General features: G+C 52.1%; 1 protein-coding gene across 6 annotated transcripts; it reads right to left on the bottom strand.

Moving 5' to 3' along the window:
• Positions 1 to 50: 50 nt before the first annotated feature.
• PLTP (phospholipid transfer protein) lies at positions 51 to 10,041 on the bottom strand. Of its 6 annotated transcripts, XM_004370554.2 has the most exons (16): positions 9,765 to 10,041; positions 9,036 to 9,146; positions 8,848 to 8,947; positions 7,918 to 8,046; positions 7,544 to 7,699; positions 6,512 to 6,575; positions 6,367 to 6,430; positions 5,549 to 5,640; positions 3,795 to 3,971; positions 3,647 to 3,706; positions 2,355 to 2,519; positions 2,195 to 2,262; positions 1,080 to 1,122; positions 907 to 970; positions 748 to 824; positions 51 to 393 (listed from the first exon to the last, which is right to left on the bottom strand). In XM_004370554.2, exons 2-16 carry the CDS (start codon positions 9,133 to 9,135, stop codon positions 259 to 261), a joined length of 1,494 nt encoding a protein of 497 aa, XP_004370611.1. In that variant the 5' UTR covers positions 9,136 to 9,146; positions 9,765 to 10,041; the 3' UTR covers positions 51 to 258. The 6 variants fall into 6 exon arrangements, with proteins under 6 accessions (XP_004370611.1, XP_023580164.1, XP_023580142.1 ...); XM_023724396.1 differs by lacking the exon at positions 7,544 to 7,699; XM_023724374.1 differs by having other exon boundaries at positions 275 to 824.
• Between the last annotated feature and the right edge of the window lie 4,028 nt (positions 10,042 to 14,069).

Here is a 14,069-nt window from a genome sequence, read left to right as displayed (position 1 = left end):
AACAAATGCCTTCTAATGCACTGATTCCACCCCAGGAACCCGCTGAATTCTGGAGGGCCCCTGGGGGGTGGGGTGGACGGACTGTAATTGATGGATTGGCTGTAATTATGGAATTAAATCGGGACAGCTTAAAACCCTGTCTTCTCCATGGCACCAGGGGTTAAAGGGGCTACTATAGGCTGTGTGGTGGGCGGGCAGAGGGAGGAGTGAGAGGGGTCGGAGTCCTGAATGGCAGTTCCCAGGGGAAGGTCAGAGGGCTCAGGCAGCTGCCATAGAGGTTGGAGGGACACTGGATGCCTGGGGCTCACTTGCGTCGGCGGGCCGGTGGTATTTCTCAATCACGTCGTGCAGCCCCTTGGCAAAATGGAGGTCAGCCCCAATGGTGAGGAAGCCCTGTGCAGCAAGTCAGAGAGGGGGTCTCAGTCTGGTAGGGGAGTGGGGCAGCACAGCAGTATGTGAAGGTGCTGAAATAGAGGCTGAAGAAGCACAGCCTGTGGGAGTCACGGAGGCCTTCCTGGAGGAAGAGACCTCTTAGCTAAGACCTGAAGTATCAGTAGGAGCTAGGGGTGGAATCAGGGAAGATTGTTCCGAGGAGAGGGCATGGCCTGTGCAAAGGACTGGAGGTGGCTGGTGTAGGATTAAAATGGGAGGAGGCAACTGAGAAGGGAGGAGTCCTGGAGGGCAAGAGCACTGGTGAGCTGCAGAGGGAGGGGCAGCTCTGCCCTCCTTCCCCTTTCCCCCACTCACCGCATGGTTCGTCACCACCTCCCGCACAAAGTTGATGCCCTCGGGCAGTGGGATCTGCACCCCACGCAAGGTATGCTCTGTGGGTGGGAGCAGCGGGCTCAGTCTGTGCCTACCCAGCCCAGCTCCCCTTCCTCCTCCCTCCTCACACCCCAACCCTACTGTTGAGCAGCGGCATCACCCCAATCTGCAGCATGGTCTTCAGGGGGTCCTGCAAAGGGATCAGCTGGGAAGGAAGGGTGTAGTCAGGGCAGAGAGTGGGGGGTGGGCTGGCCTTAGCTGCCCACCCCTGACCCCAGCCCCCAGCCCCGGCCGCCCCACGATTCCCTACTCACTGCCAGTGACTCGAATGCAGACTGGTTCGAGTAGATTCGGAACCTGCAGGAGTAAAGAAGTGCCCAGTGGGCCAGCGCCCCTTCCTCAGGCCACCCAGGCCCACCTACCACAGACCCCTGAGTGTCAGTCTGGGATGTCCTATCTATACGCCTTTCCAGGTGGCGCTGCCACTTTCCAGGTGTGGATCCTTAGTGAGGTGTTTCTCTCTCTCTCTTTGGGCCTTTTTTTTTTCCTCTTTTAGCTACCATTTATTTGTTCAGCATTTCCTGTATGCCATTCTTCTGCTGATAGCTTTGTATGTGTTGTTTATTTTTACTTACCAAACCTTACGGTGTTTACTCTAACTCCCTAGAGATGTGTTGTCCAATAGAACTTTCTGTGAAACGTTCTGTATCTGCACTATTCCAATATGGTAGCCACTAGGTGGTTCGAATCCACCCAGAGGCACCTTGGAAGAAAGGCCTGGCGATCTACTTCTGAAAACACAGCCATGGAAAACCCTATGGAGCACGGGTGTACTCAGACGACACACACAGGGTTGCCATGGGTCAGACTTGATTCGACGGCAATTGATTTGGTTTGGTTTTTAGCCACCGGTGGCTATTAAGCAATTGAAGTGTGGCTAGTGCAACCGAGGAGCTATTTAGTTATAATAGTGGCTGATGTTCATCATATTGGACACCACAGCCCTAGGAAGTAGATGCTATTTATACCTGTATTTAACAGATAAAGAAAATGAGGCTTAGAAAGATTATGTGACTTGCCTCAAGGTCACTAGGCTGCTAAGTTGTGCTGAGGTTTCTGCCAAAACCCAAGTTCTTGCAGGTTCTGGTTCCCAGGCACTAGCTACATGGCTGCAGGTATGTCATTTACCCTCACTGGGCCACTTGCTCATCTCTCAATACCTGTGCCGCCTGGCTTTGGAGTTTTGAGAGAATGCAAAGAAGTCATGCTTTAATAAAGCCCTCAGTATGCAGTAACAGAAAGGCCCAGCTCTCCAGTGACGTATAGGTATGATTGCATCTTAGTTCCGTGATTCTGTTGGGCAGGTGTGACTATCCTGCAGACACGGAGGCTCAGAGAGGGCAAGGGCTTGCCCAGGGTATCTGCTTACTTGCGCAAGTCCAGGTGCGTGCGCAGCGCCTTCCCCTTGAGTGCTATCTTGGCGCTGAGCCGGGCATCCTGTGGGTAAGTGGGGAGGGGTGTTACTGACTGGAGGGGTACACAGCCCACTTCTCCCTGACCCTCGGCAGCCCCCACTCTGGCAGCCGCACCATGGTCATGCTGGACAGCTGGACCTCAGGCTGGTTGGGCGGGACCAGGGCGATGGTAATGCTAGCAGTGATGGAGATGGTGGTGCCAGAGGGTTTGATGGTGCAGCGTGGTGGCACTGTGACCCGCAGCTCCAGCTTCATCGGGGAGTCGATCACTGCCGGGCTCTGGGGACAGAGCAGGGCAGGCGAGTCAGATCCCAGATCTGTTCCCTCATGAGCCCCCCTGGGAGGAGGGGGTGATGCAGCCTCTGCCGTCTGTGAGCACAGGCCTTGACCAATGTGAAGCCTCGTCTAGCTTCCAGAACCTTCCCAGATCTGCCTGCAGTCCCCGTGCCTTTGTCTGCATTGTAGACCTTCTAGGAATGTCTCGTTCCTTCTGTTTTTGCTCTCCTATGTTCTCACCACTCAAGATCCGTCTCCAATCCAGATGCCTCAGGGACAGCCTCTTTGCATGAAATATCTCAGCCCGTGGCTATGTCTCTTTTTTTCTAAACTGCTGTGCTCTTTCTTCCCCAGGCAGTGTAGGAATCCTAATAGCTAATGTTAATCAAGTGCTTAGGCTTCACTAAACATGATTCTAAACACTTCCCATGTTACTTCTTTAAGACTCACAGTAACTCTATGAGGCAGGTACAGTTATCATCCCCATTTTACAGAAGCTGAGGCACAGAGAGATTAAGTAACTTGTCCAAGGCTATGTCGTTATTAGCTGGGATTCCAATCCAGGCAGTCTGGCACCAGAGTCCATGCTCTTAATCGCTTAGCCGTAAGTTTGATGAGGATGATGACAGTGATAATAACAGCAGTTAGTGTTCACTGAGCACTTAACTCTGTACCAGGCGCTATTCTAATGGCTTGGCGCGAATTGATTTAATCTACATCACACCCAGCGTGACCTGGGATCACACAGGTTCAAATCCCAGCTCCATCATTTACCACATTGAACCCAGGACACGTCCTTTCACGATAACTGAAATACTTCTTTTTAAATGCTTAACTCCCATGCCCCTCACTATGCAACGGAAAATAACCCAAAAGAATATGTAGTCATTATTTAAGCCCGGGTTCTCACCGCGGCTCCGTGAGGGAGACAGGACAGGAAGTAGTATTCCACCTAAACAGACTTTGGAAACAGCTTAGCGGTGAGGAGACTTGGCCATGGGCAAGAGGCTAGGTCTTCTGTCTACTCCTTGGCTGCTGCTGGGGCCAGCGCCTGCACCCTCACTGGTCCCCTCCCCTGGGGTCTAGGTGGTGTGCCCCCCACCACATCCCTACCTCCCACCACTGCTCACCAGCAGGATGATGCTCCCAAAGTAGGTGGCCCGCAGCAGCATGTCCAGATCGTGGGGCACCTAGACAGGGAATGGGGGTGAGACAAAGTCATCAGGAGCTCTGTCACTGGCCCTCTCTTGCCCACCCCCCGTACGGGCCCTAGTGTACCTTGTCCCCCACCAGTGACAGCTGCAGAGCTCCCGCCCGGAAGTAGCTCTCCATGGCAGAGTCGAAGAAGAACTCCGAGATAGCCACATACACCATCCGCTCCTCCTCCTGCAGCTGGGGCTCCACTGCCCGGTTGGGCAGGCTCCAGTTCCTCTCGGCCAAAGGGAAGAAGGCCCCCTGGGGTTGGGGGTCAGGGTCAAGGCAGACTGGCTCAGTACACAGACTGACGGCAGGTGTCTCCCAGCCCTGTCCCAGGTACTATGGGGAGTGACGGGGTTCGGACCCAGGTGCTGCCCTTGAGAGATCTGCAAATACATCTCTTAAAAGGCATCAAAAGAAGGGCAGCTGGGGTGCTGCAAGGGAGCAATTCCAGCCCACTGGAGGGTCGATCAGGACAGATTTTACAAAAGAGAAGGTGCTTGAGTGGATCTGGAAAGCTGGATGGCAATAATAACAACTGTTGTTGGCTTCCATGGAGTCGGCTCTCAACTCATAGTGACCCCATGCACAACAGAACAAAACACTGCCCAGTCCTGCACCGTTCCCATGATTGCTTATAAACTGGACTGTTGGGATCCATAGGGTTTTCACCAGCTGATTTTTAGAAGTAGATCTCCAGGCCTTTCTTCCTAGCCTGTCTTAAGTCTGGAAGCTCAGCTGAAACCTGTTCAGCATCACAGCAACATGCAAGTCTCCACTGACAGATGCATGGTGGCTGTGCACGAGCTGGATTGGCTGGGAATCGAACCTAGGTCTCCCGCATGGAAGGCAAGAATTCTACCACTGAACCACCACCGCCTCATAGCTAGTGTTTACATAGTAATTATTATGTGCCAGGCGCTATTTAATCCCTTTACGTAGATCAGTTCCTTTAAGCCATATAACAAATCTGTGAGGTATGTTTTCTTACTGTATTATTTCTATTTACATATTAGGAAACAAAGGAGCCCTGGTGGTGCAGTGGTTAAGCGCTCGGCTGCGAATTGAAAGGTTGGTAATTCAAACTCACCCAGCAGCGCCGAGGGAGAAAGACCTGGCGATCTGCTTCCATAAAGATGATGCCCTAGAAAAACCCTATGGGGCAGTTCTACTCTTGTCACGTGGGGTCACTATGATTAGAATTGACTCAACGGCACCTGATAACAACGTTAGGAAACAGGCACAGAAAGGTTAAGCCAAGATTTGAACTTTAGCATTCTGGCTCTGGAACCTGTGCTCCGAAACTCTGCTACATTCCATCGGGAGGTGCTAAGGATAACGATTATGAGCAAAGCTGGCCACGTGCTAGTTGTGTGACCTTGGGCAAGTGACTTTGCCCCTCTGAGCAAGTCTCACAGCCCTGAAATGGGTATAATGTTAATACCTGTCTCAGGGTTGTAAAAAGATGAAATGAGATTATGTGCATAGAGCTTTATGTCCAACTCCCTCAGGAGAGACAGGGAAAGGTAGTGGGAGCAGCATTAGCAGAGGCCCTGAGGTCAGAAGCGAGGAGCATATCTGGGGAAAAGAGCAGGTGCAGAGAAACAGGATAAAGTTAGAAAGGTTGGGCCAGATAAGATTTAAGAAGGCTGGAAGGCCAGACACAGGAGGTTGAACCTAATTCTCTAGGCATCAGGGAGCCACGGCATTCTAATGGACTGGCTTCATCAGAGCCGTGCTTTAGGAAGATAAAACCAGCAATTTAGGGGAGGAGGAAGCAAGAAGGAGTCTGGTTAGGAGGTCAGCGGTCACAACACACCAGCCTAGCAGCTCACCCGGAACTCCATGTCCAGGTTGCTAGAGGAGGCCACAGGATCTTTCAAGAGGGAGTAGTCAATGCCAACGAGCTCGTCCACAGAACTGCGCACTAAGGGAAAGGCTCAAGTCATTCAAAGCTGTGTGATGTTGAGCAAGATGCTTACCCTCTCTGGGCCTCAGTTCCTCATCCATAAAATGGTGATAATAGTACTTTCCTCACACGGTTATGAGGATCAGATTTGTTTTAAGTGTAAAGCACTTAGAGCCTGGTGTGTAGTAAGTGCTTAATAATGTTAGCTGCCATTATTATTATTACTATTATTACAGGGGTTTCATCAAATCACTAAGAGCAAAATGGCCAGGCGTCCCCATTTCTCTTCGTTGATCTCCCCTGCCTCTCCTCCCCATCCCTGACTGTATGTGGAGTGTGATGGGACAAGCTCCCTGTCCCACAGGCAGAGGACACGGCTTAGAAGAAAGGAATTCACATTATCTGAGCATCTATTAAGTGCCAGGCGATGAACACAATGGGCCCCCGATGGCCGGCAAGAACATACTAAGATGTCCTCAATATGTTAATCATCACAGCAACCCCACGAGGGAGGCATTGCCAGCCAAGTGAGAAAACAAGGCTCAGAGAGAAGGGAATACTTTCCTCAGGCCACAAAGAAAGTCGGCAGTGGAGGGCAGATTTGAACTCAGGGCTGTTCGACAGAACAGTCTGGAAGGGGCCCACTCTGAGGTGCCACATGACAACTCGACCCCAGCCTCTTCCCCATCCCGACTCCAGTCCAGGGCCTGACCCAGAGCTCCCAGTCCCCCAGCACCAACTCACCAGGCACAGTGCTAAGAAGGGAGTTGAGCAGCACCATCCCAGCGTGGTGGAGCACCGGGCAGATCTGGGAGGTGGGGCAGAGTCAGGGCCTTGTAGGCGAGGCCATGCCCATCCCTGCTGCCCCCTGCCCTGCCACTGCCCACACCTGCTGGTTGAGGAGGAAGCGCATCCCTGAGGTGATGAACATGGACAGGAAGTCATACACCTTCCTGTGGGGGGATAAGAGGCCAGGTGAACCCCTGCCCCTACCCCTTGGGTCCTGGAGGAATCACAGTGACTAGAGATGTGGTGGTGGTGGTAGGGACGCCTCTGCTTTGACCTGAATTACCAGCTCCTTCATGGAGGTTTTCTACGACCCAGGCCCAAGTCTCCCCAACGTCTGATTTTTAAGACCTCTCCTACTCCTTGCCCCCTTCCAGCCAAATGAATCCACCATAGTTCCCCAAACCTGCTCTGAGCATCCTACTTCCATATGCTTACTGATGCCCTCCCGTTCACCCTCAGTGCTCCCTGCCCTGTCCTGGCTCAGATGCTTCCTCCTCCAGGCAGTCTTCCCAGATCATCCTCCTCTGACTCCCCGCCCCCACCAGAGTCCTGACTTGGCCCCTCTCTTGAGGCCCTGATGACAAATGTGTTGTCCCTCCAGTGAGGCACTGAGCTCCTTTTGGAATCCTCAGGGCCCGGCACATACTTTGCTGAATCAATAAAAGCTGACATCAGATGATAAATGCACCACTTCCAAAGCAGCACAAGGTCGCCTTCTCAGCCCACCACCCAGAATTATGCTACTATTTTTTGTTATTAAGAGCTGCCATTTATTAAGAAACTCACTACATGTCCAGCTTTGCACACTCTAACCTTCACAATTACTCTAAGTGGTTAGCACTTAGATAAGCAGTTATTATATGCCAGGTACTGTACTAAATATTTTTACATATATTAACTCAAATTCTCCTCACAACAATTTTATAAAACGAGTTCTATTATCCCCATTTTACAGATGAGGAAACTGAGCACTGAGCTTCAGTGACTTGCCCAAGGTCACAAGCCAGGAAGTGGTGGAGTCAGGACTTGGACACACATGGTCTGACTCCTAAGCCTGTGCACTTTATATTGCACTAGGCACATGGGCTATGCGGCTCCAAGGGGGTGCACTGGGGTTGGGGATGGGGCTTACTTGAAGGTTCCCCCGAAGTTCACGTGCATTCTGGAGACAGAGGCCTGGCAGGAGAAGTTGGACACCTTGATCTGGCCAGTGGGGTCCCGGGAGAGCTGCAGAGCTGTGTGGATGGATATGCCCTCTGCCGAGGCATTGATGTAGCCCCCATCATAGCTGCCAATAGGAGGTTAATGCTCACCCCAGCTGGAAATTTAACTGGGTCTTCACCCCCATACATTATGATAACTCATTTAATAAGGCTTCACTTCTTCAGTCTACCAGACATTCTGCCAAACCCTCCTATCAATCCTTATGTACAAGAAACAGACTCAGAAAGGCTAAGCACCCCAGTCCTCCTGACCCACCCCCTCCCTGAGGCGCTGGATCCTCACAAGAACCAGTAGAGCAGCTGTCTCCGGAAGCGCATCCCCAAGGAGGCGTTGGTAATTTGTAATATCAGCTCCTGCTCCGGGTGAAAATTGAGCTCAGAGGAGGTCATCTGCAGCTCTGTGACCTTCATCCTGCGGGGGACCTTTAGAGTCAGACCCAGGGCCGGGACCCCTCAAAGGGCCTGGAGACCAGGAACTGCTCACATCCCCCAGGGCCAAGAAGAGGGGACCCTCTTGACAATGGGAAACTCCTTCCCTCTTCTAGTCCAAGTCTGGGAAGTTGGGTTTGGCAGAACCAATTCTCTTCCTCTGCCCCTCAAGGGTCCAAGATGAATTTGGGTAGCTCCCACATTAGCTTGTCCTGACTCAGGCGCTAAAGGTGAGCTCTGCCTCATCTCTTAGAAGTCTTATTGTTTGCACCCACCCCCTCCCACATCCTGGAGTTGCTTGACCTGATCTTTTTACTGGCTCCTTGGATTTCATCTCCATCATCTAAGCTCCGCCCCATCTCCCAATTCCCTGTTCCCCACTCCATCCTAAACCAAGGCTCCGGTCTTTACTTTGGGGCTGGATCCCCTCCATCTCCAGGCAGGGTGCCCTAGACTCTACTCTCATCCATTGGCTAAGTTCCTTGACTCCGCCTCTCAACTCTTAGGCTACGCCTCAGTACCATTGGTCCTGCTTTACTCCTCTTGGCCCCACCTATCCTTTCTAGGCCTCGCCTACCTGCTTGGTCCAGACTAAGTTGGCTGGCTTGGCCTTGGTCTCCTCGGCCCCATCCTGTTTCCTAAGTCCTGCCTCTTCCATTCGTCTCGCGCTCATTCCACTCAGCCATCCCATCTTCCGAGACGGCGTACTATTTCATAACCCCCGCTCCCGTGTCGCGTAGGCCCCACCTTCACCTCCCAGACCCCGCCCCGGCCCCCCACTCACTCGGAGATGTTGTAATAGAAATGGCCCTCGCTGCCCCGCAGGTCCGGAATGGTGATGGTCTCCAGCTCTTGCTCCAGAAAGCGCAACCCCTCCTGCTTCACTGAGGCAACAGTGAGACCCTTAGCGCGGGCGCCCGCTGCTGGGGCGACCCCACCGCAGCCCTTTGCCGCTCGCCCCCGCGCCCTTACCTAGCTCCAACGCCTTGGAAGTGATGCGCATTTTGCAGCCCGGGAGCTCCGCATAAGCGCCTGCCAGCAGCGCTAGGAAGAAGGCCCCGAAAAGGGCCATGGCGAGCAGGCCTGGGGTGGAGGGTCGCGGGGGTCATCCGGGCCGCTAAAGCCCCCTCCTCGGACATCCCACCAGGAGAAGGGGCTGGCCTGGACCGATACTCTTGGAGATAGCTCTTCGGGGAACTTGCAACCAATAATATTGCCTCCAGTTGGCAGATGGGGAAACTGAGGCTCAGAGAGGGGAAGCGACTTGCACTCTAGCTCCAAGAGGATTTGAGGCCGGGGTAGGGGTGTCCTCAGTTCCCTCGTGCAACCTCCGCGTGACGGGTTTGGACCTCCGGGGGACCAGCCCCCGCCCCCTCAGCCTCCCTTATCCTTGGCCGAGGGCAGGCGCGGGCTTGCATGTTGCCATGGCAACGGCTGCACGCGCATTCCTAGGGGCCGCCCGCAGTCTCCCGGGCCCCGCGCCGGGGGGAGCGGAGGGAGCGGCCCCCGGCCCGCGGGCTCCAGGGTCGCCTTGCTCCCCCAGGTCCTAAACCCTGCCGTGCATGATCCCGCCTGGTGCTCCCCATCTCGGCACCCTCCTCCATCGGTTCTCCTCCCCATCCCAGGTTCAGTAGACCATGCGACTCGACGAGGGTCTGGGGTGGAGGTTGGGGGGCGATACAGGGACGCGCCTCAACTCACGCAGCCGGGGAGCTGGGGGCGGCGCGGTCACGTGCGCGACGGGCAGCGCTGGGATCCCGGCGGCAGGGTCTGGCTGGCAGCGCGGTTCTAGCGCCTTTATAAAGCCGGACCTCCCCGGCCCCCCTTCTCTCTCTTCTTCTCCCCTCCTCCCTTGGGGCTGGGAGGGGACAGGGCGGGACGCTGGCAGCCAGGAGGTGGAGAGGGCTGCACGGAGTGGGCCCGTGATAAGCCCGGCCGCCAACGAGACAAATGTGGTACCCCAGCAGGGCTGGAGAGAGGGAAGTCAAGGAGCCGCCGTCCCGCCCCAAGAGTCCCTCCTTTGCCGGGCCTTGGTTCAAATCTCAGTTGCCCATCTCTTCCTGCGTGGTCTTGGGCAAATCACTTCCCTTTGGGCACTGAGCCTCAGTTTCCTCATCAAGCAAAATGGGCATGATAATAGAAACTGCCTCTGAGGCCTTTACTGCAGCCCAAGGCAAAGCAAAAGTCAATGCCCAAGGCACGTTTTTTCCTTTCCGTCGACCCACAATCATGTCAAGACCTCTCCTTGTCTGTCTTCTCTAGCTGGGGCCCCCAGCTGTCTGTGTGTTGCTACCTGGGGACCTTAAAGGCTCAGAAGCCTCTCCCACTTGGATCCAAGTATATGCTGCAACCCAGGAGGTGAGGACACAGCCGCAAGGACCAGAGTCACGTCCAGAGGGAAGGTTAGTGTTTTCTGAGGGCCTGTGGATTTTTCCTGGTGCACCCTTGAAGCTAGGTGCTTGCACAGTGCCTTCCATCTACCCCCTACAGTATTCCCAGCTCCTAGGATAGGGCGCAGAGTGGGTTTTTTATTGTCAAATGGATGAAAGGAGAAGCAATAATGGTCAATGTTCATTGAGCACGTATTGGGCACCAAGCTCTCATCGTCCCTGGTTTTGAAACTGAAAATCCCCTTCCTGGGAACCCGCTCAGTCTCAGGCAAACCAGGATAGCTGGTCGCCTTAGATCTAGCTGAACTCACTTAACCTTTGTAAACCAAAAACCAAACTCCTTGCCACTGAGTCAATTCTGACTTATAGCAACCCTGTAGGACAGAGTGGAACTGCCCCATAGGGTTTCCAAGGCAGTAAATCTTTACGGAAGCAGACTGCCACATCTTTCTATTGCAGAGCGTTTTAACCACTGCGCCAGCCACCAGGCCGCCTTAACCTTAACAACCTGTGGGAAAAAAATGCAAACCTGTTGTCGGTGGACTGGATTCTGACTCATAGCGCCCCTATAGCGACCCTGTGAGGTCAGTACTATTATGAACGTCCTTTAACAGAACACTAGAGTTAAAGATAATCCTGTTAAAGACTTCGCTCTTGGGAAACCCAAAGACTGTTCATGGAAGAGTGGGAGGTGAGTTTTTACAGCCTAATAGCTAGATGCTTAGATTCTTGTGTTTGACAGACCAGGGTTCAAATCCCTGTGCTACCAATTTTTAGGTATATGACCTTGGATGGGTTCCTTAAGCACTCTGAGCTTTAATTCCTCATCCTAAAATAGAAACAACGATTTAAGGTTGTTGGAAGAATAAATTAAATGGGATCATGTATGTGATGTGCATGGGCACAGTTAAGTGTTCTGAATTCCCATTCTTTGCAATGTTATCCATAATTTGTTATGATCCACACAGTTGAATGTGTTCGTGTAGTCAATAAAACACAGGTAAACATCTTTCTGGTATTCTCTGCTTTCAACCAAGATCCATCTGACATCAGCAATGATATCCCTTGTTCAATGTCCTCTTCCAAACCCAGCTTGAATTTCTGGACAATGAATAAGAAGACTGAAGAAGAATCGATGCCTTTGAATTATGGTGTTGGTGAAGAAATATTCAGTATACTGAATACTGCCAGAAGAGCAAACAAATCTGGTTTGGAAGAAGTACAGCCAGAATGCTCCTTAGAAGCAAGGATGGTGAGACCTCATCTCACTTACTTTGGACATGTTATCAGGAGGGACCAGTTCCTGAAGAAGGCCATTATGCTTGGTAAAGTAGAGGGTTAGTGAAAAAGAGGAAGACCCTCAACGAGATGGATGAATACAGTGGCTGCAACAATGGGCTCAAACAGGCAACAATTGTGAGGCTGGCATGAGACTGGGCAGCGTTTCATTCTGTTGTATGTAGGATCACTGTGAGTCAGAACCGACTCAACGGCACCTCATGACGACAGCAACATTATGACCAGGGGCACAAACCACAAGCAAACAAGGCAGAAAGGGTGTAGAGGGGAACAGAGAAAGTGCTAAGGGCATCCCGTGGAGGAAGTGCTTAAGTGCTGGCCCGAGATTTCTTTGAACTCCAGTAACCCTCGGCCTTCCTGGAGCCTGGCTCAAGCAGAGCACTGGTGGCTGTTAGTTTTCTTTCCTCTCGTTTTCCAAACTGACTTGCAGGCTCCATCTTTGTATTGTTTTTATCCCCTACAGGGTCTTGTCCCCTGAAATTCACTGTCCCCACAACAGGCCGAGTGGATTTTAAATGTGTCCATGTGATCTTGGGCCAGTGGTTTAACCTCTCTGGGCCTCCATTTCCCCATCTGTAAAATGAGGATAATCAAAGTACCTCCCTCCTAGCGTTGCTCGTGAGGAGTCAGTGAGTTAATGCATTTCAAGGGCTTAATAAGCACCTGGCATTTAGTTAGGGCTCAAAAAATGCTAGCTACAATCATTGGCATCATCGAGCCATCATTGGGCCTCTCCCCCAACCCTCACCATTTTACATTCTGCTCCGGCCCCACTGGCCTTTCTCTGCCTTGAACACGCAAGTTCTTCTCGCTCGGGGCCTTTGTATTTGCTATTCCCTCTGCCTGACATGCTTTTCCCCCTGATCTTTCCATGGCTGGCTTGGTCATTCCAGGCTCAGCTTAAATACACATTCTTCAGAGAGGCCCTCCCTGCCAACCTATCAGTTATTCTCAATCACATCAGCCTGGTTTTATTTTCTTTATAGTTCTTACTACCACTTAAGATGTTCTTGCTTTTTTGTTTATTGTCTGTCTCCATGAGAGCTGGGGTTTTGTTCACCACTGTCACCTCAGTGCCTAAAACAGTACCTGGCACAGAGTAGGTACTGAATGATAATAATAACGTGTGGAGTAATTGTACAGGTTTGGAGCCCTTGCATGGCCCTGGGGAGCAGGCAATACGTACCGCATTCCTCATTCCTTATGAACTCTGTGCCTTGCTAACCTCAGCCCAAATGACTCTATGCACAGCCCTGAGCTGGGCTGGGAGAGTTCCCAGTTTCAGTGACTTGCCTACTCAGCTTCACCTCTCCGTCACATGGGCTTTCCCTTCTCCCAAAAGCTTGTTGCTTGATGCTGGCGGATGGGCTGCTAGCACGGGCTTTGGCAGTCCCTCAAGTCCTCTTCACTTGGCTTAAGGGATCAAGGGCTCAGAATCCTTCCTGCTTTCCCTTCTGGCTTTGAAGAGGGAAGGGGAGGTCCCAGCCCTCAAAGGGACCAGAAAGGAACACTTTTTTAGCCTCTATTATGCACTAGGCACAGCAAACAAACAAAAAAGAGGGCAGCAAAGCAGTTAAGTGCTTTGGGTCCAGACAGACCTGGTTCAAATCCTGCTGCCATTTTCTAGAGCAGAGGTTAGCAAATTTTTTCCCTAAAGGGCCAGACTGTAATTATTTTAGGCTTTGCAGGCCCTATAGTCTGTCTGGAGGCCTGGTTGCACAGTGGTTAAGAGCTACGCCTGCTAACCAGAGAGGTCGGCATTTCGAATCCACCAGCTGCTCCTTGGAAACCCTACGGGACAGTTCTACTCTGTCTTGTAGGGTCGCTATGAGTCGGAATCAACTCGATGGCAATGGATTATAGTCTGTCACAGCTGCTTAACTGCCATTGTAGCACAAAAGCAGCCATGTTGTTGTTGGGTGCCATCAAGTTGATTGCAATTCATAGCTACTTCATTGTGGGGTTTTTTTTTTTTTTTTATTGTACTTCAGGTGAAGGCTTACAGAACAAATAGTTTCTCATGAAACAGAAGTACACGTTGTTTTATTTTTTTTTTTGGTAGTGCAAAAGCAGCCATAAAAAACAAACAAAAACAACCCATGGCCATCGAGTCCGACTCATAGAGACCCTAAAAGCAGCCATAGACAATACTTAAAACACGCTGCTCACTGGGTTTAGTCCATGGGCTGGGCCGCAGTTTGCAGACCCCTGTCCTAAAGTAGGAGCCCTGGTGGCAGAGTGGTTAAGAACTCGGCTGCTAACCAAAAGGTTGGCAGTTTGAATCCACCAGCTGCTCCTTGGAAACTCTCTGGGGCGG

This window comes from Trichechus manatus, unplaced genomic scaffold, assembly GCF_000243295.1.
Source record: "Trichechus manatus latirostris isolate Lorelei unplaced genomic scaffold, TriManLat1.0 scaffold00008, whole genome shotgun sequence".
NCBI classification, from domain to species: domain Eukaryota; kingdom Metazoa; phylum Chordata; class Mammalia; order Sirenia; family Trichechidae; genus Trichechus; species Trichechus manatus.
The sequence above is the reverse complement of the archived record's forward strand: the minus strand, read 5'-3'. Positions and strand labels throughout refer to the sequence as shown.

Excerpts from the sequence above, each read along its gene's own strand:
- PLTP (XM_023724374.1), bottom strand. The coding sequence starts at position 9,135 with ATGGCCCTTTTCGGGGCCTTCTTCCTAGCGCTGCTGGCAGGCGCTTAT. Across the intron at positions 8,047-8,847 it reads TTCTATTACAACATCTCCGA|GATGAAGGTCACAGAGCTGC; the intron begins GTGAGTGGGGGG and ends GGTCCCCCGCAG. Across the intron at positions 1,123-2,194 it reads ACGCACCTGGACTTGCGCAA|GTTCCGAATCTACTCGAACC; the intron begins GTAAGCAGATAC and ends TTACTCCTGCAG.